We start from the raw sequence: 22,224 nt of genomic DNA on the forward strand, positions 1-22,224 counted from the left end.
GACTTAGGCAATGCTCACGCTCCGACCCCCACTTAGTCAACCACAGGAAGCTCGACATGCTCCTGCTTCTTTGATGTGCTAGATACAAATGGAGCCATGACCCCCCCCCGCTAACTATTCGATAGTCTACCCAGCCTTAGACAACGACTGTATCCCCGTCTTGGTCTCCCTATGCTCCTTATTGAGCTTGCGGTGCTTGATGAATGCACTAGAGACCAGGGCGACCCCGGACAAGCAAGTGTACATGATAAACATGTTCCGCAAGCTCCACGAGAACGCCTCCAAGACCACGTGGCGCTGGACGACGTCCCGGATCGTCTGCGTGATCCCGACATTGGCCGCGGCCTGACTGCCCGAAAGCGCCTCGCGGACGGAAGCGCCGAGGCCCGCGGCCGCGAGGGTTGACTGCCGCGCCTCCATGCTGTTCTGGAACACGACACCGCCGAGCACGACGGACAGGGACATGGCCAGGTTCCGGATGAAGCCGAGGCACGCCGTCGCCGACGCCGTCTCATCCTGGCTCACGGTGTTTTGAATCGACACCATGGGTCCCTGGAACAGGAGAGCGGGGCCGAGGGCGCCGAGGATCTCCAGCCCGACGACCATAGCCACCGACGTATCGGGCCCGAACGTGATATACAGTCCCGTCCCGAGCGTCATGAGCACCGCGCCGGCCCAAATGAGCTCCTGGTACCGACCCGTGCGATGAATCACAACTCCAGCGAGGATCTCCACGACAGCCTGCGTGCCGATGAGCGGCAGCATCAGGATGCCGCTGCGGAGGGGGTGAGGCCTGCAGGACGCTCTGCAGGAAGAGGGGAGGTAGTACTCGATGCCGATCAGGACCATGCCGTGAGCGAAAGCCACGACGAAGGTCGCGTTATTCGAACCGTTCCGGAAGACCGTCAGCGGGATGAGGGGGTACTTGGACAGGCGCTGCTCGCTGAAGACGAAGAAGCCGATCATGAGGCTGCCGACCACGATCAGGCAGATGACTTTGGGGCTGGTCCAGGGGAAGATGGCGCCGCCGAAGTCGAGGCCGAGGAGGAGTAGGAGGGTTACGGCGAGGATGGAGATGGTGCCGATCCAGTCGATAGCCTTGACGCCCTCCCTAATACGCGTGCGGGGGTTGTGGACGTCCAGGAAGAGTATTAGTAGAAGGAAGGTGAGTCCTCCAATTGGTAGATTAATCCAGAAACACCAACGCCAGTCAAACTGCGTAAACGCGCCACCGATCAAGGGCCCTGAAGACCCGGCCAGCGCCCAGACGAACCCCACGTAGCCCAAGTAGAGCGACCGCTTACGCACGCTAAAGAGGTCCGAGATGACGATGGTGACCAACTGCATGAGCCCGCCGCTCGCGACGCCCTGCAGCGCGCGGCCGGCGATGAGCATGGTCATGCTGGTGCTGAGCGCTGCGAGCAGGCTGGCCCCGGTGAAGAGCGCGACGGCGGCGAGGAGCAGGGGCTTGCGGCCCCAGATGTCGCTGCATTTGGCCCAGATGGGCCCCGTGGCGGCATTGGCCAGCAGGTAGGCGCCGCCGATCCAGACGTAGCCCTGGGCGGAGTGCAGGTCCGACGTGATGGTGGGGATGGCGATGGAGACGATGGTCTGGTCGAGCGCGGCCACGAAGAGGGCGAGCTGGGAGACATGGTCAGCTAGGTAGTTTCAATGGACGGAAGTGTGTTGCTCACATAGAGGCCGGACAAGATCGCGTAGAGACGCAGCTTTGTGCGGACCTTGGGGCCTTCGATGAGATCGAGCGGCTCGGTCGGGATGCCGGTGTTAGCAGGAACCGCGACTGCGGGAGGCCCTGTTAGCACACCAGCGGGTGGTTTAGCGTCTGGCGTTATGGCATCCATTTATATCAATTGCTATGATGTTGTTTCTCACTGAAAAGCGAATGGTATAAAGCATCGGGAATTTGCTAGTATCCTTTAAGTATCCAAAGGTTTGGTATATATGTAGGATCTTACTCCGGCGTGACTCACTGAATGACTGACTGACTGACTGTTCGGGAAGTTGGTAATTGTTCCCTTGACTGCTAGGGGACCTGTTTCTGGTAGGCGCACCAATCACCCCGCCATAATGCCCCCTAATCCCGCCAGCGGGGGACGGAATTGGGGTTGAGGCCCCTGCTAGGGCCTGCAAAACCTGGGGGATCTGCAAAGACGGAGTCACCTTGGAACTCCATCACAGAAAAGCAACTAGGCCTTACACCGACGGACAATTTCAATTAGGTAACTGTGGACAGCATTTTGTCAAAGCCTCGGTGCCTTTGGAAGGCCTAAGATGAATGACATATTTTCCTATTGAGAATGTAGAGTGAGCATATTCAACAGCCCTACAACCACTCAACCCAGGCTGACCACGTTGCAAAACGGCGGGCGCATTGCCATTCTCTGTTGCCCGAACGAGAAACTCCAACCACAGAATAGGTTGTCTCATCATCAAACAAACAAAACTTTTCTATCCGGTCACCGCAACTTATTCTTCTTCTTTATCAACCGTGCCTTCGTCGTACCTCCGCCAAGTCGACCTCAGTCCTACTTCATGGACTTCTTCTTCCTGCTTTCGAAGCAGCCGGCTGCTCAAAACTGCCACTCGCCGGCCTCTTCTTCTTCTCCGAGACCTGCAAAGGAGCACTGGGCCACGCGGCGGGTTCCTTGCACGACAAGGGCACGATCTTATCCTTGTCCTCGCCAGGCGGGGGCTTCCGGATCCCGCCAAGCAGCACGAGCTCCTCGTAGAGCTCGTCCCCGAGCGCGGCCCGCACGAACGGGGTCCGGAACGCCAGGAGCCGCTTCTCCAAGTTCGCGATGTCCTTCTTGTGTATATCGAGGTCGAGCGTGTACTCTTTTCCCAGCTTCGTCACGACCAGAGCAGCGGGGGATGCGCCGTCCTTGGACTTGTCGACCTCTTTGCAGCGAAACAGATTCCCCGGCAGCCCGCGCTGGAGGTGACTACGCTCCTCCCAGGGTAGCTCGAAGCGGTGCATCTCTTCGGTCTCGGACACGAGGAAGTCGTGGAGCTCTTTGCAGGGCCCGCTCTCCCTGCAACGTTCGGGTTCTCGGCCGATGAAATTGCCGCTGCTGCCACACTGTCGCACATTGTGCACCCAGCCAACCGGTTTCTTGGGCCAGGGGGAAGTTCGGAGTGGACGTAATGCCGGACCAGACTCTCGAAGAAGGGCTTCAAGCTTGCGGGTGCTGGCCTTCCGGATTGCTGGACAACATCGACAAAGTCGGCCAGGATGTACTCCGCCAATAGGCGCGGGCTCTCATAGACGTGTAGGCCACCCCACATGCCAGTATTCGTTTGGAGTTGCACAGGCTTTGGACGGTGTGCTTCCGCGATACTGCCGCAGCAGTTGTCTATCAACCGGTCTGCCTCGTCCGAAAGCCCGTGCAACCCGAGTTTCTTGGCGAGCGCCATGAAGAGAGACACCTGCGTCTTTCGTAGCTCTCATACTTGCCTCCCCAGTGACGCTTGCCATGTCCCACCTCGTAAGGGTATTTGAAGTGTCGTTCCAAGTCACTTTCGTCGACCTTGAGCTGGTCTATAGTGCCCCAGAAGATCGTCTTGATAATCGCCTCTACATCTGGTATCTCCTTGTGATCCAGCAAATCAGGTATCAGAGCAAGGTGTAGAGACTTTTCGGCGCGGCTCTTCAACGCCGGCAGTAAGCTAAATGCCGAAGGGCTTAGTAAGTATGCGTGTGCTATCAAGAAAATGTACGCCCAGAGCCGCACAGTGGATTACTCACCTCTCATTCACCCAGTCCTGACCTTTCCCTTTCTGCAAGATGGCCATGATAGTAGATGCCTCGTTCCACTCGAGGCAGAATTTGGACCTATTGAACCGATTTTCCGGGATAGAAAGTCGCCATGATTGAAGGGACTGTCTGGCACCCTCGGCATTCAAGCCCTTCAGAAGACCGTCCAGCGCCTCGTTGACATTCTCCAATGTATAAAGGTTGATTGCCATCTCTCCAAGACTGTGGAATGCAGTTAGTGCTCGTGAACGGGATACCTAGTGGGACTTGTCATATCCAACTTACTACTGATCCCAGTCTCCCCTCTAGACGGCCCATACTGCCCTCGTTCAGGTGCCGTGCCAGCCTCGACAGTACAGGTGTCAGACTTCCCATGGCCCATGGGCATTTGTCATCTTCACCGTACTGGGACCTGAGACCGCGGGACCGGTGGTAATCATCACCGTAACGGCGAGAACCCGGGACAAGGCGGTGGAAATCAGTTACAGCAGAAGTAATGACCTCGTCCCACAAGTCGCGATCGCCAGTTTTGATGGCAAATGATAGGATTTTGGGAAGGGTTTTGCCCATTCCCCTCTTGGGCAGCTCCACAAGATGCTTCAATATATCGACAGTGGTATTGGGGGCTTGGTCACGACTACTGTAGAAACGCCCCGTGACCAGTTCAGCCACGTTCGCTGCGAGAGTGTCGTCTGAAAGAGCCCTCAGGTAGAGAAACTTTGATAGGTCGTCTTTGCGAACAATGACAGCAGCCTGGAAGAATAAAGTATGAGCAGGGCCATTTATCCGTTGTAGTTGTGTGAAAGCATCCATGGGGAGCGACAATCTACTTACCGAATCATGATATCTACTCTCTGGTGGCGAGGTTTCATTTCCCAGGTGTTCGTCGCCGTCCAAGCTATCGGCATCACGCTCATATGGATCTGGGCCTATGAAGTTGGGCTGAAAGTCCATCGTGGTTTTACAAACCGGAGCCCCTTCACCTGTCGCCGCGTACGTGAGATGATAGTGATCTTCGATGTAACCTTCATCATAGTGTCCCTCAGCCAGCCCAGTATAGGTTCTGGTGATATTTGCAAGCAATAGAATGTACTCAGACGAAGCACAAGCTTTCTGTAAGGCGTACACCCGCGCTCTATCAACGCCTTTCATGCTATGCAGAGACAGGCCGGTCTCGGAATACTTGTGTGAAAGCGGGTAGAAGAGCCTTGTTGCATCTGGGAGGTGGGCGTGAGCGTCTTTCAGCATGTTCACCGGCACGGTCTGACGTAGAGCAAAGCCATCCGCTGATGGACGGCTAGATGGACCATCTTCCAGTACAATGTTATAGGTGAGCACCAAGCGATGGCCGGAGGTGATTTCCTTGACCTCGTGGGTAACATCAGAAAACCAGGCCAGAGCTGTGACGTCGAACGCGGAGGGCTGGCTCGTTGTGAGGACATATTTCTGCCCGCTGTGAGAGGTGTGGACGTCTCCTCCTTGGTGGATCGATGGAAGGCAGATTACCAATGTGGCGATCATACCAGGGGCCTTTTCCGAGTCTTTGTGCGGCTTGAAGAAGGATCCCGGGTCATACAAAAGAAGCTTGTACGGGTCAGCCCGCACATTCTGTGGCCTGGAACGCAACTGTTAGGGTACCGGAGCTGTGTGGAACGCGTCATGGAGATACTCACATGCCGAGAGCTACTGAAGCATCTTTGACAAGTGCATTGACGAAGTTGGGCCACTGTGGGTTCAGAAGCTGGAAGCCCTCGCGGCCAACCTCCCACGTCTTTCGAACAGATTCATCAACCACTGTCTCATCACCGCGGCCAAAAGGAGCCTGATGGCACGCCTTTCGGATAACTTCGGCATCGCGAGGCGTGGACAGAGGAAGTGGGATCGGTGTGCCTCCGGCTTCAAGGCCTGGGAGGACGAGCTGTTGGTATTGCGCCGACCAAGCGATATCGCCAAATGTTTCGATGGCGTGGAGGTTCCAGTTGAACTGGGACTTCCAGGACGTCCATACGGAATATCCGGACGATTGGTTGTCCTCGTCGCTCTCGGCCACCTCGCTCTCGGTGACGTCGGAGTCCCGCGAATAAGAGGACATCGTCGAAGGATGAAAATCGATTCGTAAGTTTTGGGACGCGCAAAGTCGCAACTGATTAAGTCCACGAAACAAGCAGAAAATGGCTAGTCATTCTAATGACGGACATGAATCGTTTGGATGCCCTTTTTGGAGTGAAACGAGATAAAGAATTTTCGTGACGGTTTGCTCCAAGTCCCTTTGTTGTACAAGGAAAAAACGTGTAGAGGGCTGTTGCCTGGCACAACAACACGAATTCACGTGCCTGTGTCCGGGTAAATACATGTACCAATGTAGAGCCCGAGTAATTGGATAATGTTGTATTGGTACCTTCAACTGGAGAAAATAACAAGGAATAAAAATTGAAAACTAAAACAAATTACGGTTCAGAACTCTGCTGGATGCGAATCATCAAAAGAGAAGCTTCACTCTGTACGAATTATTATTACGCCGGTGGTCTCGATGTTGACAGTTTGCGAGTCTGCAACCACCGACGGGGACAGGAGTGCACTCTCGGCTTTGGACTTACGTCTTTTCTGTCTCGATGGGCCCATTGATGGCCATGCAAGTAATCAGAGTGGCCTGCCGGAACATCGCCGTTGCAGTCAAAGTTGTACATCCACCAGCCAATATCAAGTCTTTGGTGCGGTTCGTCAAGCATTGGGCTAGTAGTGTCAGTCATGCAGTTCTTGGCTCCGGCAGCACACCCGAGATTGAGCCTGTAAACTTCAATCCAGAACTTCTCGACGCCAAGGCGACTGGCAGCATCAATACCAACGAAGCAGACGTGGCCATCCTTCGCCGAGACCAAACCTCGCCTCTGCACCGGCGGGACTGGTAGACGTCCCCGGGCGGGCTTTCGTGGGCTACCAAAGCCTCCGACGTGTTCCGCGCAGACGTCCGTTCCCCCGGTCCGAGTCGGAATCCACCGCGCCCGACACTACGCGCATATGTGACTTGATCAAAGAGGCCCGCCGTCATCGATATCGGCAGCGGCGTCTTTATCTCCGTGCACAGTCAACGGCGTGGATGCCACCAATCATCCTCGCACGGAGGACCCGGAGCGATTGGTGCTTGATCCGATACTCCTACCTGTATGAACTGAGACATCTAGCATAAGACTGTAATTTTTGATAGGTCTTGCGTAAAGAGCCAGAACGATATGCCTGGAAAAGGTTCGTTACTAGAAGCTGAAAATTTCTATATATATCTAGTACAATGCCTTTTGCCCCAGTGCTGAAAGGTTGGTCAATGACCGTGCATCATGCTACAATGTTGCAATGTGTATCAAGGCCGCTCAGATTTCTGGGTAATTATTTGTGTCTGGTGTGTCTGCCGCCAGTTCCGAGAACACACGGGAAAAGCAACGAGTTCTGCAGATCGGTATCTTCAATCTGAATCACGCAAGATAAGAATTCCGTGACAGAAACCAAGACGCGAAGAACACATTACTCTTCAGATGTGTTCTTGGTTTTCATGTGTTTGTGGTTCCCCTTATTAGCTCAATCCCAACCAGGAGTGCATTTGACCATGCTCAAATAGTGCCAAGTTGTGACGACCCGTTGAGCGCCAAGGCCCGCCTGCCGTTACTTTGACAGCGGACGGCTAGATCCTAGGCGGAAGCGAGAAAGGACGAAAAAAGCAAGCTCCGGCGCGAATGTATTTGTTGTGTCTCTGGAGCCGAATCTGGGCCGAATCTTCCGTCGCGTCGATTTCCGCATGACACGACTGCTCGGAATGAGACAGGGATTGTGGGAAGTCTCGATTCTATGTTCGTATCTGATAGTCGGCGATTTGAGAACGTGTTATTTCGCGTGGCGAGCTCTGCTTGGTGAAAGACACACATCCACACCACGCGGTAGTGGTTGCTTCCGCTCGTGGCCACCTAGTGCGAGCTGAAGATGACGGCAAGGCTTCGGCAACCGATCCCGTAACATGACCGGTCTAGATCCTCCCATCGGATCAGGCACGGACTGTCCAGCTACTGCGTCTCGCCATATCCTGTGGCTTATCCCCATGGTCTTAGGGTCATATGAGCCCCCGAAGACTCTCTATCTTGGGGAGACTTCCGGCGTTACACCTATACGCCTCATTCTCGCTCTATTGAGAGACGGCTCATCAAACTCTCTATGCCAGTGTGTGTGGCTCAAGCCAAGACACAACAATATGAACCGGCTTCATTACTCAGCCATAGGCCCAAGACAATGCAGTCTTAGTTCCCTCATCTCCGTGCTCTACATGTGTGAGTTGACGAGACACGATACGTTCAGCAGACCGAGGTCTGAGAGCTTCTCCTGAGTAAACTTGTCACATACAACTGACAGTCCTTACCTATCTCTGCTGATATACATACTCAGCCATGCCGCTCTCTATAATCTGATAGACTTATCCTATCCCATTCATTTCGCATTTGCAATCACATTTCCGGATAGTCACTCGTTCGCTATCTTGGAGCTCACTTTCACTAGCCAACACCAAAGTTCCGGACTCACTACGAAGCAGTCCACGACACTCATTCACTACCGCCGCGACCATGAAGCTACAAACCATCACAATATGCGGCGGCATAACGGCGGCATCCGCAATGACCTTGCCATTGGTCGATCTGGCACTTGATCATACGGTGCGGATATACCAAGCCGCCGCGTCGGCGCCCGCCCTGCCCCTGTCCGCGTTCCCCAAGTTCGAGACCGTGAAGTACCAGGATGCGGTGCAAAACGCGACGTCGTACACCAAAGTCGCCGCTGCCGAGGTTGCCGATGCCAACGCAGAATCCACCTCCGGTAGCGCTCAAAACGCTACCGTCCCTTCATTCAACAATGACCCTGCTCCCCACCGGCAGCCGGCGGCGAAAGCACCTCCGACGCAGCAAACAGCGCCGGCAACCCCCAAGACACTACCCCCACCTCGTTCGAAACTGAGCCTGTCCCCGCCCCTGTGAGCCCGGAAAACAGCAGCGACAGCACCGTCCCCGTCGCCCCCGCCTCCGCCCCCGCCTCCGCCGACAACAACAACACCACCAGCAGCAGCGTCCAAGCCAACCAAGCCGCCTCGTGCGGCACCCTGCGCACGCGCATCGAATGGAGCTCGTACCCGACAGCCGACAAGCGCGCCTTCGTGGACGCGATCGCGTGCCTGCAGTCGAAGCCGGCCTCGGGCCAGTTCCCGCCCGCGACGAGCCGGTACGAGGACTTTGTGCGGCTGCACCAGGCCTGGACGCCGCAGATCCACAACAACGACCTCTTCCTCATCTGGCACCGCTACTTCGTCTGGGCCTTCGAGCAGGCCCTGCGCACCGAGTGCGGCTTCCGCGTCAACGGCCTGCCCTGGTGGGACGAGACGCGTGACGCCGGCCGCTTCGCGAGCGCGCCCGTCTTCACCGCGGAGTACTTTGGCAGCTTGCCGACGCAGAACGGGGGTCGGGGACGTGTATCACCAATGGCGTAAGTACATCCTACTCTCTGAGAGTCGCGGGGCGGGAGCGGTACCATCATATCGAAGAGACGTGTACAGATTGCTGACGTGAGAGGTTATCCGTCCAAACAGAGATTCGCTGGACTAACGCTCCATATCGGCCCCGGAGAAGGCCATCGGGCGCACTGCCTATCCCGCGCCGTCGACGAAACAGGCACAGCCCAAGTGAACAAGGACTACGAGAACCTCTGCCTATCCTACACGAGCTTTACCGACTTCGCCCGATGCTGGGAGCAAGGGTAAGTCCATCCCCCATTCCTCCGACTCAAGATGAGATAAGATGACGACGAGGACCCAGCTAACAAACACACCCCATCTCCAGACCCCACGGCATCAGCCACAACAGCATCGGCAGCGTCATGGCCGACGTGCGGTCGTCCCCCGGCGACCCCATCTTCTGGATGCACCACCTGTACATCGACCGCGTCTTCTCGGCGTGGCAGGACCGGGACGCCAGCGGCGCGCGCAAGCGCACCGTCGACGGCTGCGCCGACGGGAACCGGCCCTGCACCCCGCTGACGATGCAGACCAACATCCCCATGGGCGGCCTGCTTAAGGACGTGACCGTGGGGCAGGTCATGGACACGATGAGCGGGGCCATGTGTTACAAGTTTTAATAGCCACTGGACCGATCATAGAGATAGGGGGAGGGCGAAGAGCGAGATATATATAGAAAGTCGTAGGGAGTTAGTAGTTGTATAATGATGACTTCTTATATATGAAAGATAGATGAGGAGTCAATAACAGACATGTAAATAAGCAACAATTGCTAAAGGTGGGGTGAATGATCTTGATGGATTCGGCCTTGCCAATATGTTGATGGTAGTTATTGTATGCAGTGAGGATCAATTCAAATATGTTATCCAAGAGCAGACCCGTAATATGTTCGCATTGAGTGTTCCAGCTCATTCATCGTGCGCGAGTCCTGTGTACATCTGATTGTGGCTGGCCCTGGCCTTGGCTGTTGGGAACCTCCTCTCAAGGTGGAATGGCACACTTGCGCCAGACTTCTCTTCGGAGAGGATTGGAAACAGGCAGTGAAAGAACTGGATATGAAAGCTTGACGAAAAAGGACATGCGCAGTATAGTATGATGAGGGTCGGCAGTGGTGCCGCCAAAGACTTGAGTTGAAGAGGATGATCCATTGGAGATAGTATACTCTATAACATTTATACCTGCAAATATACACTTTTGTTACAACAAACAGCATCGACCTGTCTGTCCTATGAAGCCGCTGACGGCGAGGGCGGCGACGACGGCGCATCGTCCGCGACCGGCTTGGACCCGGTCTTCTGCTCCAGGGCCTTATCCAACATGCCCATGGTCTTGAGCTTCTCCGCCCGGATGCGCGCCCTGTCGTCCATCTGCCGACGGATCAGGTCGATGCCGAGCGTGCCGGCGAACATGCCGCCCATATGCGACGGCAAGTCGTACACTTTCGCCTTCTTGGAGAACAGGCCTGAGAGGTGGAGACCCACCAACAGGCCGAGGAAGATGACGCCCTCTGGTCCCTTCATCGGGGCCGGCGGGTAGCCGAAGATCTTGAACTCGTCATTCTTGTGCATCCAGAAGTACGCGGCCATGATGCCGTAGATGGCACCCGATGCGCCAAGCGTGGTGGCATGCAAGGTACCGGTAATGACGAGGGTCGACAAGCTGGCCAGGAAGCCCAGGGTACCCGAGGCAAAGTACAAGGCGAGAAAGTTCCCGCGGCCGATTTCATCGTGCAAGCGCACGCCGAAGAACCACAGTGCGACCAGATTTGGTATCATGTGGCCAAGCGCCTGGTGAGAGAAGATGGCACCGACGAGCTGCAAAGCACGGGGTGTGGCGGGGATAACCATCAGATAGCGATTCAGCATGGGCCAAGCAGGGGGAACTTCCACAGCGCAAATACAGCCAGGTTGGCGAGAATGAGCCCCAAACAGGTAGCAGCAGCCGGTGGGATATCGGGCCACAGCCTTTGAGACCGGCTGGGCGGCTTATACATCTGGGTAGCGAGGTAGGCGGCAAACAGCACGAGGGCAGACATGGCGAATGCAGGCATGAGGCGCTCCCATATGCTCTTGCCCGGAGGTGCTTCTAGATCAGACGTGGCACGCATGGCATGCTTCTGCCTCCAGGGACTCATCTGCCGGGGCTGGGCATTCTGAGTTGACAATACGCCAATGTTGCCCAGTTGTTCCTCTTCTTCGCGCTTCACCCTTTCTTCTTCCAGCCGTTTTTCTTCGGTCGCTTGCGCAGCTAGATTTCGCGCGCGGATGCGATCAATTGTACTTTCTCCATATGGCGAGTCACTCTTGGGTTTCCTTGGCAGTTTTCCAATTGGCGGCTGTGTGGGATATTCTGGTTTGGCGACTGGTTTCTCGGATTCATGCTCTGGCTGGGCGGCCTCGTCGTACTGCTCCTGCTCTTCGAGGAGTCGCAGCTCGTCTTCGGCGCGGAGACCGGCATTCACAATTTCGTCCATGGGGATGTGCTTGCGCAGATACTCAAGTGCGACGACCTTGTCCGACGGCGAGTACTCGGCAGTGTTTTGCTGAAGATCGGGGTCGTCTAGTGTACCCGCCACTCTGCGGCCGTGTACTATCCTCAGCAGCCGGTTGGCGTCTGCCGCAGGAATGTGCGTGCCGAAAATCTCCCTGACCTCACGAGGGTTGAGTTCCTCTTTGCGAAAGGGAAGACCGTCGGCATCGGTGTACGAGTCGGATATCTGGTTATAATCGACGATGGCGCGGAACATGAAGGCCGTTCGAACCGACGTTCGCGGCAGTAGACGGCGGTCACATTGTAAGCGGCTTTGTCGGAGAACGCCCGAGGGACTGGGGACTAGCCAAGGGCTGTGATAGCATATTCGAGAAGAGGAGAAGCATCGTGCGGACGAGACAATTCGTGGGAGAGTCGAGGTTCGGGCGAGATTCGCGGGGCGGGTCGACACAGCGCGGAGTCCAACTTGGAAGCTGGATATCGGCGGCGCCAAGGCAGAAAGGACGTTCATGGTCCTCGATTGCAACGCTCTTCACCCGGCGGCTTCGGGTTCAAGGCTCCATGAGCGCACACCTATATATGGAAAGAGGAGAAGGGCAACCGTATTTCTATGCCCCGCAGAGGCATTGGTCGAATTGGAGGCAGCAGGTCGAACAGGACAGGTCCAACGCAAGTCGACGACATCAATTGTGCTCGAGTGCGATCTTACCACACGCACTGCGAATGCTAATTTTGGTGGTGACTGGTGGCAGATTTCGGAACATTTGACCCGCCCCACCATTTAGTACAGCTCCAGCTAACCCGGCCTGCTGGGCTCATTCTGTCTCCGGGGATTCCCACTCAACCTTGCATCAATACTCACCAGTATCATCCATTCATGCAGCCTTCCTGGTATTGCGAGAACATCGTCAATAAGTTGACAGATAATACGAATGGGGCACTGGAAACCAAGTTGTTGCAGTTCACTGTTTTCGAGAATTCTTTTGTCATTGCGACTCCATGTACGTCATAGGTGGCCCGCCAGGCGTGTACCACAGATTGATTGAACCTGCCAGGGCCCGAGAGCTCAATGTCACTTGCAGGCTTGCTTCGAGACTGATGTGTATGCAAATTACTTTCCTGATTCCAGAGATGACTGTCAATATTACATGGATATTACTTCTCCATAGTACTATTACTGGTTCCCGCGGCTTCGGCATCAGACTTGCTTCCATTACCACCACCTGAGTTGCCTAGGTATTTGCTCGGGTGCCATACGCAGAAGACAAGGAGAGCGAAAATCATGAGAAGAGCTTCGAAGACCCAAAACATCCATTCGTGCTGCAGGCTGTAGCCTTCCTGCCCCTCAGCAAACTCTACCATGCGAAAGACACAACGAACCTGAGAAGTTATTATCAGTTTCTCAGGTACGAATGGCAGCCCTCGTCTAGTAAGGTGAGGGGATGGGGGAAACATACCAAGATCAGGATACTGGAAATATACACGGCCTTCAGAACATTGAACCATCCCTCAGGGCTGCCAGGTACTGCCATCGACCGAGACAGATGGTGGAAGCGCACAAGGATGCACAGGTATGTCGAGAAGGCAAAGACCTGAAGGGCCAGGCCAGCCAGCAATATATTCATTCCGATATCAGCGAGCTGGCCTACCCAGCCGACCCCACTGGCCAAAGAAGACCCCGACGATTGGACGCACAGGCAGACGACGTCGAAGCTGACATAGATGTGCGTGAGGCGTTGTGCCGGGACCTTGAAGACCCTGTGTCGGGAAGCGGGCAGAACAGCGCGAATTAGGCGGCCGATCAAGAGGTAGTTGCCCGCAGCGACGAGAATGGGAGCCAGTATAATGAGGGAAGTACTGGTGGCGAAAATACCCTAGCATGGAAACGGGGCTGTCAGTATAGCTGCTCACAGCAGTACCTCCAGGCATCAAAGAGGATCTCGGGAAGAGTGCCGGCCGAATTGATTGACTTACGATGTCCTGATGGTTCTGGGTCGAGTAGGCACGCATCGCATACCCCGTCACCTGGCAAAGTCCACCGATAGGCACGCTGACGAAGTACCACGCCTTGTACCGGTAGCAGGTGAGATACGAAATCCAGATGGTGGCGATGATGTACACGACAGTCGCCACTATTGCCAACGGCAGCGATGGCTCAAAAAGCCAAACGCTCCAGTCCTCGGGCGTCGCGTCCGCCATCGTGTCTTTTGTCAACTGGCTTTCAGTTCGACTACTGACTGCGACGTGGTATCAAACCTCTCAACAGGTGGCAGGCAAATCTCGGGAAACGAGGATGGCAATGACAAAACACACCCCCTTCCAGGCAGCAAATGAATGAAGAGCAGAAGGCCGACGAGATACACCGAATCCCCGCGGCCCTGGTGCGGGAGCTATCTCGCCGTGCCTATTAATACGAGCATCCACGGATGCGTACCGCGTCATCTAGGCAGCAGGGAAATCTCGGTAGGGGCCTTGCCTGCCTAACATCATCTTGGCCGGGCGTTGTTTTCCAATGATACAGCTCGGCAGGATTACCATTTGCCCATTAAGAGGTTCCTCCGGAGCAATCCTAGGTTAGTAGGCGTGCACCCTTTAACAGCTCTTGGCAGTTTATCACCGTCAGTAAGCCAATTGACGTGACGGCTGTTGACGACGCCCTCCTTCTCCCGATCCCATCATGAGCATACCCAATCCAATACCCTCAACGAAAAGGGAGACGGAAAGGCGAGGGGCTCGAGCATAACCATGACCAACCGGCTTTTAACAAGGTAGTTAGAAGGCCCCCCTAACAAAGGCTGCAGCTCAAAGCCACCAGCTTTGTAGAAGGGATTGCTAATTATGGCATCGTCAATAATAGTAACGAACATAGGACTGCGACCTCCAATTGTTGGTAGTAACATTTGTCATTGGTGCTTTACACCTGGGGATTGAAATCGGTGTGAATGCAGTCAAACGACCAGGGCGGCAACGCGACCGGGACGAGCGCGGAGTGTTGCTGTTCAAGAGTTGGTTACTGAGGCGAGTTGCGGAATATGTATAAATCAGTCCCGTTAAATAGGAATCCGGTCCTGCAAGTCCATGGTCGGTCGCCTGCATTTGAACAGCAGCACAGTCATGAGTGGTGGTCTCCGGTACGCCAAGACAGCTTGAACATTTCCAGGTCCAGCTGGCACGAAGAAGAGGCTGGACATGATGGGCTGCGGGGCTGGGGCCAGAAGTCAGGGCGATTTACCCCCGTCTACTAATTAATAGAGAAACCATATAAAAAATTGTGTTCTTAGCTATGATCTGTTCATGGCTTTCCTCAACGCGTTGATTAACATAAAGAATGAAGCATACAGTAAGTAGCGTAAGTTATCCAATCGGTGCACCTCATAGGCCCCGAAGCGACGGCAATACACCGTTGGAGAGTGGGGGGACTTCCATTGGTCATAGGAAACGACTAGCTCAGATCCCCGCTGCAAGATGACTGTCTTCACGTGGTTATTTCGCCCTCTAACTACCTACATATGTAGGCTGTATCGGCTGTCCAAGGTGTGTATCGGATCCCTGGAATATGCACGCACGCCTTCGAGAAGCAGCTCAGCATTCCGGAGCCACCAACAATACCCCGCTAGTGCGAAGCCCCGGATGATCATTTGGCATTTACGAGGGATAAAAGGAGACCAGAAACCCGAAGCTGGACCATTGTTACCTTCTTCCACTCGGGGTTCCGTCTCAGCTCGTATAATTGGCACTCGTAGAGCGTGAGAAGCCGCCATGTCCAAACCAGCTCTACAGGCTCTCGTGAGCATCACCGTCATGGGGTCGGCACTGGGTGGCACCATAGACAGTTCACGGATGGCACCACCAGCCCACTGTAAATGCTTCCCCGGGGACACATGCTGGCCTACTCCAGTTGAATGGGAGGCTTTCAACAAGACAGTCCATGGGAGACTTGTTGCGACTGTTCCCATCGCCAGTGTGTGCCATCATGATTCATTCACTGATTATGATGCGACAAGATGCCAGCACCTTCGCGATGACTGGCTCCAACCCGAGATACACTACACCTCGTCCTCGTCAATCATGGCTCAGTACTTCGCCAACATGAGCTGCGACCCTTTCTCTAAGCCTTCGGCTAAGTGCACACTGGGAAACTATGTCCGTTACGCTGTGAATGCTACCGGGCCGGACGACTACCAGAAGACGATGGAATTTGCCACCCACAGGAACATTCGCTTCGTCATCCGGAATACGGGCCACGATTACTTCGGCAAGTCCACCGGTGCGGGAGCGCTGGCTCTTTGGACCCATCATATGAAGGACATCAGCGTTCTTGACTACAAATCGCAAGGATACAATGGAAAAGCTCTGAAGATGGGCGCTGGCGTGCAGGTCCAGGAGGCCCTGGCAGCTGCCCATGCCGAGGGACTTGTCGTGCCCGGTGGGCAATGCCAAACAGTTGGTATCGTTGGTGGGTACACCCAAGCTGGCGGTCACTCCCTTCTGGCATCAGTAATCGGCCTCAGCGCCGACCTGGTGCTCGAATGGGAGGTCGTCACTCCGGTCGGCGAGTATCTAGTGGCCACCCCGTCGAACCACTCGGACTTGTACTGGGCTCTGTCGGGTGGAGGAGGCGGAGCGTACGCAGCAGTGCTCTCAGTGACGGTGAAGGCTTTCCCAGATGTCCAGACAGCGGCCGGCGTCTTGACATTCACGTTATCTTCGGGTGTTACAAGAGAAAGGTTCTTTCGGGCTGTCAAGGCCTTTCTGCAGAACCTCCCCAACCTCGTCGATGCTGGAGGTGCCGCGCTATGGACATTGGCGGACGGTTACTTCTCTGTATCACCCGTCTTTTGCCAAACGGGACGCTAACGGATCTGCAACTGCTGTTGACGCCAATCACCAAGGAATTGAAACGCAATGATATACCGTACAGTAAGCTTTAAACATACCTACCATATATCTATGCCGGCGCTAACTAGCCAAACAGGTTCGTCTTGGTCTGCGCATTCCACCTTCCTTGACGCATACGTAAGTACTCAAATTTCCGATAATGATCTTGAGCTCAATTCGTCAGATTGCGATGAATGCGAAGCAAAACGTTACCGATGGGAACATGGCGGCGTACCTCTGGCCTAGGGATCCCGTAACATCTGAGGCCAATGCCGCAAAGCTCACAGACACACTCAACAAGCTAGTAACTGGGACAAGGGTAATCACAGGAGGATTGTCTTTCAATGTTGCCCGCCCTCAAAAGACGGTGGAGCCAATTCCCAACTCGGTCAACCCAGCATGGAGGACTAGCATCCACTACAGCGCATTTGGACTGTGAGTTCCCAGCCCAATGCATTTAAATGCCTGGTTGAAAGTCAAAAGACAGACTGACCATTTACACGAAAATGACAGCCCATACAACCGAACCAGCCAGGCAGCCAATGATGCGGCCTGGGACAAGATTACCAATGTCTACGCCCCTAGTCTCGATAGGCTTGTGCCGGGCGGCATGTCCAGCTACATCAATGAAGCAAACCCCTTCGACCCAAACTGGAAAAGGGTATTTTACGGCAATAATTATCACCAACTCCTGGAGATCAAGGACAAATACGACCCGGCCGGCATATTGTATGGATTGACCGTGGTTGGGAGCGATCGCTACCAAGTGCAGAAGGGAGGGCAGCTTTGTAGGGTGCAGCGCTAGAATTGGTGGAAGCTCTACGCGCGTTGGTCGCTAAAATCATCTCGGTTCCGCAAGCTGCAGCGTCGTGTGCGAGGGCCGTAGCACCCGCCTTTCAGGGATGTGCTGCAGTGGAAAATGCAAGGTTGGGTGGCTGGCAGGCTGGGTAGTATTTGTTGGAAGAATGGTGTGGGGGCTCCAAATATGTACGGCAGGAAACGAATGTAGTTGTGGGCAATAGATACTTCCTTCCTACACCCTGAAATGTTGTTGTAGGACATCTGGAACATGATATATAATATAAGTACATGTACATGTAATATATAACCCTCCGTATGTAATAAACGGAAACATTTCGGGGCATTTGTACTTTCCAGTGATCCACTGCAAGTCAAGGCACACATAGGCACATACATACCAATGTAGTACTCAATCATAGTACACTCAAGGCCCCATCCCTTTTTCACTCTGCCCTAGGTAACACCATGTCGCCGCTTTGCTTGCACCCAGCAGCGCCGTCAGTTAAGGGATGCAGCAATTCTCCATCCACTTTGTTTGATATAAACCGATCACATTCTGGTCTTTCGCCACTACCTAAGTAAGTGGATAACTGTACTATCAGCCCAGATCACGAGTCTCAAGCAAAGGCAACCTCGTTCACCTTCTGTAGTCCTACCAAATATGAGTACTGACACAGCAGACCCTGGCGCGGCATTGGCAGGCACCGGTCCTTCAAGTGACCTTGGCGGCCATGCGGGACAGCAGTCTTCTCCTGGCAAAGTCCAAGGTGAAGCACAGTCAAAGGAGGAGTATGCATACAAGCAAGACTACCGGTTCTGGTCCATCATCATCGCACTTTGCACCATGCAAATACTGTGTTCATTGGAGAATACCGTCGTCGTCACATCCCTGCCCACCATTGTCCACCAATTAGGCCTGGGCAGCAGCTACATCTGGGTTACCAACATATTCTTCCTCGCAACGTGAGCTTTTCTTTTCCTTCTCTCATTCGCTGCCTCCTCTTCTTCCAACCTCGTCCATATGCCGAAACTAAAAGTGTGAACGCAGCTCCGTCGTACAGCCTCTCACCGGCCAACTCGCCGGCCTCTTCGGTCGCCGTCACGTTGCCCTCTTCGTCGTGGCCCTGTACACGCTGGGTAGCGGCCTCTGCGGCGGCGCCAACGGGCCGGCTATGCTGATCGCCGGCCGTGCGGTACAGGGCGCTGGGAGCGGTGGCATGACAGCCATTATGGGAATCGTTATCTCCGACCTTGTTCCCCTCCGCCTGCGGAGCGCCTACCAGGCCATCCTCGCCATGACATACGCCATCGGAATGGCCATCGGGCCCGTCGTGGGTGGTGCCATTGTCCAAAACACCACGTGGAGATGGGTACGTGAGAAAGCTACAGTTTCGTGATCTAGATCCCTGTTGACTAACCATATGCCTGACTTTATCTTTAGGTCTTTTACATCAACCTGCCGGTCGGAGGTGTCTCTCTCTCCCTTCTTTGGCTCTTTCTGCGAGTTAAGTGGGACAAGGAGACCAAGACATGGGATAAACTCAAGCGGATTGACTACGCAGGCAATTTTCTCTTGATCACGGCCACGGTGTCTGTGCTCATCGCGCTGACTTGGGCCGGGTCGGTGTACCCATGGTCATCCTACCACATCTTGGCTCCATTTATCATTGGCCTCGCCGGCCTTGTGGGCTTTTTTTGTCCTCGAAGGATCTGCATGGGTGCTGGAGCCTGTAATGTACGTGCCCAAGCCTTTTATCATTCCCTACTCACTTTCCCCTGTCAGCACCGTGCCCCCCTCCCAAGACGGCTGCGCTGATTATCAATATTAATAGGCCGCTTCGACTTTTCTCCAATCGCACTTCGGCCATCATATATGCGAATACTTTCATAGTCTCCATGCTGAACTACTGGATTTTCTTCTTCCTTCCACTGTATTTCCAAGCTGTCCAGTTATCTACACCTACTCGCTCAGGCGTGCAGATTCTCCCTATCACTCTGATAGCCGTGCCCGGTGCCGCCGTCGGCGCGGTTGCCTTGGCCAAGTGGGGCAGGTACAAGGCGTTCCATATCATCGGCTTCGCCTGTCTAGCCGCAGGTATTGGCTCTTTTGCTATACTAGACAAAGCCTCGAGCACTGCGGCATGGGTTTGTCTCCAGATTCTCCCATCCGTCGGCGCTGGCATGGTCCTGGATACCTTGCTGCCTGCCTTCCAAGCAGGCGTGGAGGAGGTGGATTCAGCGGCAGCGGCAGCAAGTTGGTCCTTCGTGCGCAGTTTTGGAAATATCTGGGGCGTCGCTATTCCCGGTGCCGTGCTCAACATATATAGCAGTCGGTACGCTTCCGAGCTCATAGCTGACACGACGGCGAGAGTGTCACTACAAAACGGCGACGCGTACTCGAGCGGCACGCGAGACTTTGTCACGTCTTTTTCCGAGCCTATGCAGAGCCAGATCATCGAGGTATTCACCAGAGCCCTGAGCAAGGTATTTCTTATTGGCATCACGTTTCCGGCGATAGCATTCCTCCTATCTTTCATCGAGCGAGAGGTGAAGCTGCGAAAGACGCTCGAGACCGAATTTGGACTCGAAGAGACTGGCAAAGCGACACAAAATGTAAACGTCTAACAAATTTTGTCTGCATACCAATGGGAGGTGGTTTCCATTCTTCTGGTATAACCTACTCAATTAATGCATGGTGAAGGAATGCCAGGATCAGAGGATTGTCATGCCAGCTGGCACCAATACCTAGGTAATAGCTGGTAGTTGGCATATTATAAACAGCAGCAGGGTGAAGAAAGGTTTCTTTTACATTTATTACACGAGGGGTATCGAGAGTCATAGCTGTTATGCTCTTTCTACAATGTCTATACACTTTGACATAATACTACTTAAGTATGTTTCACCATTCGGCCGACTGAAACCATTGATGCTTCCTCTATAACTGACGGCCGTGTTGAGATCAAAGTTGCAGTCCTTCTACCAGACAGTGCCAACCGCAGCCAAGAAGTCTGGTAACGCTGCGGCGTGTGAGATTGTGTTGAGTACTTTGAATAATCCCTTTCATTGCCACTCATGCAAATTTGTAAATAGTGATCATTCGCTACGGACTTATGCTAAACGTCTACATTGCGTTACCGAAGTCTAGAGGCCTGATTACCCCCCATTTTTCTTCCACACCACTCCGCGTCAAAAGGGGCAAAGCATAAAGGCTGGTCAGCCAGAAGCACCACAGCTTCCATATTCGGGCGTCATCTTGCTTCTCACGCTTCGTAAGGACCCTCTTTGATATCAGGACCGCCAAAAGGCAATACGACGAAGAAGACATGAAGCCCAAATTCCAAAAACCCACATTGACCAACGACCAAAATGGAATTAGGATGGCCAACGCAATGCGACAAAGACCATCCCCCAGGAAAAGGGGTAGAGTTTTCCGCCGCAACTTTCTGTCACCTCTTTGGTCCTTAAGGTCTTGTATGTGCATGGTAGTAAGGATTATGCCGCTTACTATTGCTGTCCAAGCATGGCCTGACACGCTAACCACATTCTCTGGACCGGTTGCCAGTTTCAAGGACGCTCGGTTGGCAAGACCATAGGAAACGGCGATGATAGCATCACGGAAGAGACCGCCGCCGCCATTGAGCTCATTGTAGTAGTAGCTGAGTACCTGCACCAGAAGACCCTCGTTCCAAAGGCCCAGCATGTAATTGGCGGCCAGGCAGACCGGCGCGGTAAGCAACATGGCCTGGCGGGCCTGTTCTGACGTAACTAGCCCCGAAGGGATGGGCCGCCACGGCTTGTTGACGCGGTCCTCCTCGACGGACTCTGGCGGGTACTGGTTGGCGAGGTCGAAGATGAGGAGGCTGTAGAAGTTGAAGAACAGCACCGCGGGCGACCTCCTTAGAACTTCAACGGGGAGAGGCGGCGGCCCATTAAGAAGCCGGGACCCCGCAAGGGCGCCTAGGAGCCCAAAAGCGCTGTTGGGGACAGCAAATGTGAGGAAGTCGCTCTCAATGAATCCCCACAGGATGCGAAAGGTTTGGCAAACAGATGGGAACATGGGGTGGGCCGGCCTTGACTTTTGGACGCTGCTGCCGTCCCTAGACTGCGGGATCTTCATGTCGGGAGAGGATGATATGTTCTTAGGCAAAAGACTGGAGAGAACGATTTGGTGACACGAGCATGAAAATGGAGACGGACACTGCTTGAAAAATAGCATTGAGTAAGTTGTTATGAAAGTGATAACACAACGCGTAACTTCTGATGTATGATGTGTGTGCGTGTTTGGAGTTGGGCATGTTCACCTCCTGATATTCAACAGCCGTCTTTGGGTAGTCACTTGCCTTTTCTTTTTTCTTTTTTGGTTCGGCAGATCCGAGGAGCAAGGGATAGTACTCAGAGGTTTGGCGAATCCACTTGCTGATGCTGGTTTACTTGGCACCACCTGCCGATGTTGGTTAACTTGATATCACCAACGGGTGTGGCACCACGGTCAACGTTGGGGGCGGGACAGATGTGGTAATCTGCAAATGCACATAAGATGCCACTGGTGCATGCAGAGACATGCAGGCGATTGACCTCACTTGAGGCGGTGTGTGATCTGCAACCATCAAATGCTTTTACCCGCACAACCTGGAATCAAGCACATATTGTGTAGGGAAGCCGGCTTGTCCACCATTTAGGAGAGCTTGGGGGCCAGCCAGTCTCTACGATTCCAATTGCCCTTTCTAACACACCCGTTTGG

At 54.2% G+C, this 22,224-nt stretch overlaps 8 protein-coding genes across 8 annotated transcripts; 3 read left to right on the forward strand and 5 right to left on the reverse strand.

Annotated features, from left to right (window-relative positions):
* Nucleotides 1-126: 126 nt before the first annotated feature.
* On the reverse strand, nucleotides 127-1,862 carry PG997_014636 (uncharacterized protein; the record flags this gene model as incomplete). Its single annotated transcript, XM_066818950.1, has 2 exons — nucleotides 127-1,641; nucleotides 1,695-1,862. 2 exons carry the CDS (start codon nucleotides 1,860-1,862, stop codon nucleotides 127-129), a joined length of 1,683 nt encoding a protein of 560 aa, XP_066661138.1.
* A 689-nt stretch (nucleotides 1,863-2,551) lies between these two features.
* On the reverse strand, nucleotides 2,552-5,867 carry PG997_014637 (uncharacterized protein; the record flags this gene model as incomplete). The annotated part of the gene is made up of 7 exons (XM_066818951.1): nucleotides 2,552-3,100; nucleotides 3,175-3,447; nucleotides 3,504-3,702; nucleotides 3,767-3,997; nucleotides 4,182-4,528; nucleotides 4,610-5,390; nucleotides 5,449-5,867. The coding sequence occupies 7 exons, from the start codon at nucleotides 5,865-5,867 to the stop codon at nucleotides 2,552-2,554; spliced, it is 2,799 nt and encodes a 932-aa protein (XP_066661139.1).
* A 2,509-nt stretch (nucleotides 5,868-8,376) lies between these two features.
* PG997_014638 (tyrosinase) lies at nucleotides 8,377-9,934 on the forward strand (the record flags this gene model as incomplete). Its single annotated transcript, XM_066818952.1, has 4 exons — nucleotides 8,377-8,626; nucleotides 8,686-9,286; nucleotides 9,371-9,556; nucleotides 9,640-9,934. The coding sequence occupies 4 exons, from the start codon at nucleotides 8,377-8,379 to the stop codon at nucleotides 9,932-9,934; spliced, it is 1,332 nt and encodes a 443-aa protein (XP_066661140.1).
* Nucleotides 9,935-10,540: 606 nt separating this feature from the next.
* Nucleotides 10,541-12,060, reverse strand: PG997_014639 (uncharacterized protein; the record flags this gene model as incomplete). The annotated part of the gene is made up of 2 exons (XM_066818953.1): nucleotides 10,541-11,128; nucleotides 11,215-12,060. The coding sequence occupies 2 exons, from the start codon at nucleotides 12,058-12,060 to the stop codon at nucleotides 10,541-10,543; spliced, it is 1,434 nt and encodes a 477-aa protein (XP_066661141.1).
* Nucleotides 12,061-12,959: 899 nt separating this feature from the next.
* PG997_014640 (uncharacterized protein) lies at nucleotides 12,960-14,003 on the reverse strand (the record flags this gene model as incomplete). Its single annotated transcript, XM_066818954.1, has 3 exons — nucleotides 12,960-13,184; nucleotides 13,262-13,678; nucleotides 13,779-14,003. 3 exons carry the CDS (start codon nucleotides 14,001-14,003, stop codon nucleotides 12,960-12,962), a joined length of 867 nt encoding a protein of 288 aa, XP_066661142.1.
* A 1,560-nt stretch (nucleotides 14,004-15,563) lies between these two features.
* PG997_014641 (uncharacterized protein) lies at nucleotides 15,564-17,487 on the forward strand (the record flags this gene model as incomplete). Its single annotated transcript, XM_066818955.1, has 4 exons — nucleotides 15,564-16,617; nucleotides 16,780-16,820; nucleotides 16,867-17,117; nucleotides 17,196-17,487. 4 exons carry the CDS (start codon nucleotides 15,564-15,566, stop codon nucleotides 17,485-17,487), a joined length of 1,638 nt encoding a protein of 545 aa, XP_066661143.1.
* A 657-nt stretch (nucleotides 17,488-18,144) lies between these two features.
* PG997_014642 (uncharacterized protein) lies at nucleotides 18,145-20,108 on the forward strand (the record flags this gene model as incomplete). Its single annotated transcript, XM_066818956.1, has 4 exons — nucleotides 18,145-18,446; nucleotides 18,532-18,853; nucleotides 18,925-19,218; nucleotides 19,287-20,108. The coding sequence occupies 4 exons, from the start codon at nucleotides 18,145-18,147 to the stop codon at nucleotides 20,106-20,108; spliced, it is 1,740 nt and encodes a 579-aa protein (XP_066661144.1).
* A 496-nt stretch (nucleotides 20,109-20,604) lies between these two features.
* PG997_014643 (uncharacterized protein) lies at nucleotides 20,605-21,600 on the reverse strand (the record flags this gene model as incomplete). The annotated part of the gene is made up of 1 exon (XM_066818957.1): nucleotides 20,605-21,600. One exon carries the CDS (start codon nucleotides 21,598-21,600, stop codon nucleotides 20,605-20,607), a length of 996 nt encoding a protein of 331 aa, XP_066661145.1.
* Nucleotides 21,601-22,224: the final 624 nt, after the last annotated feature.

This window comes from Apiospora hydei (assembly GCF_038363865.1).
Source record: "Apiospora hydei strain CBS 114990 chromosome Unknown utg000010l_segment0_segment0, whole genome shotgun sequence".
NCBI classification, from domain to species: domain Eukaryota; kingdom Fungi; phylum Ascomycota; class Sordariomycetes; order Amphisphaeriales; family Apiosporaceae; genus Apiospora; species Apiospora hydei.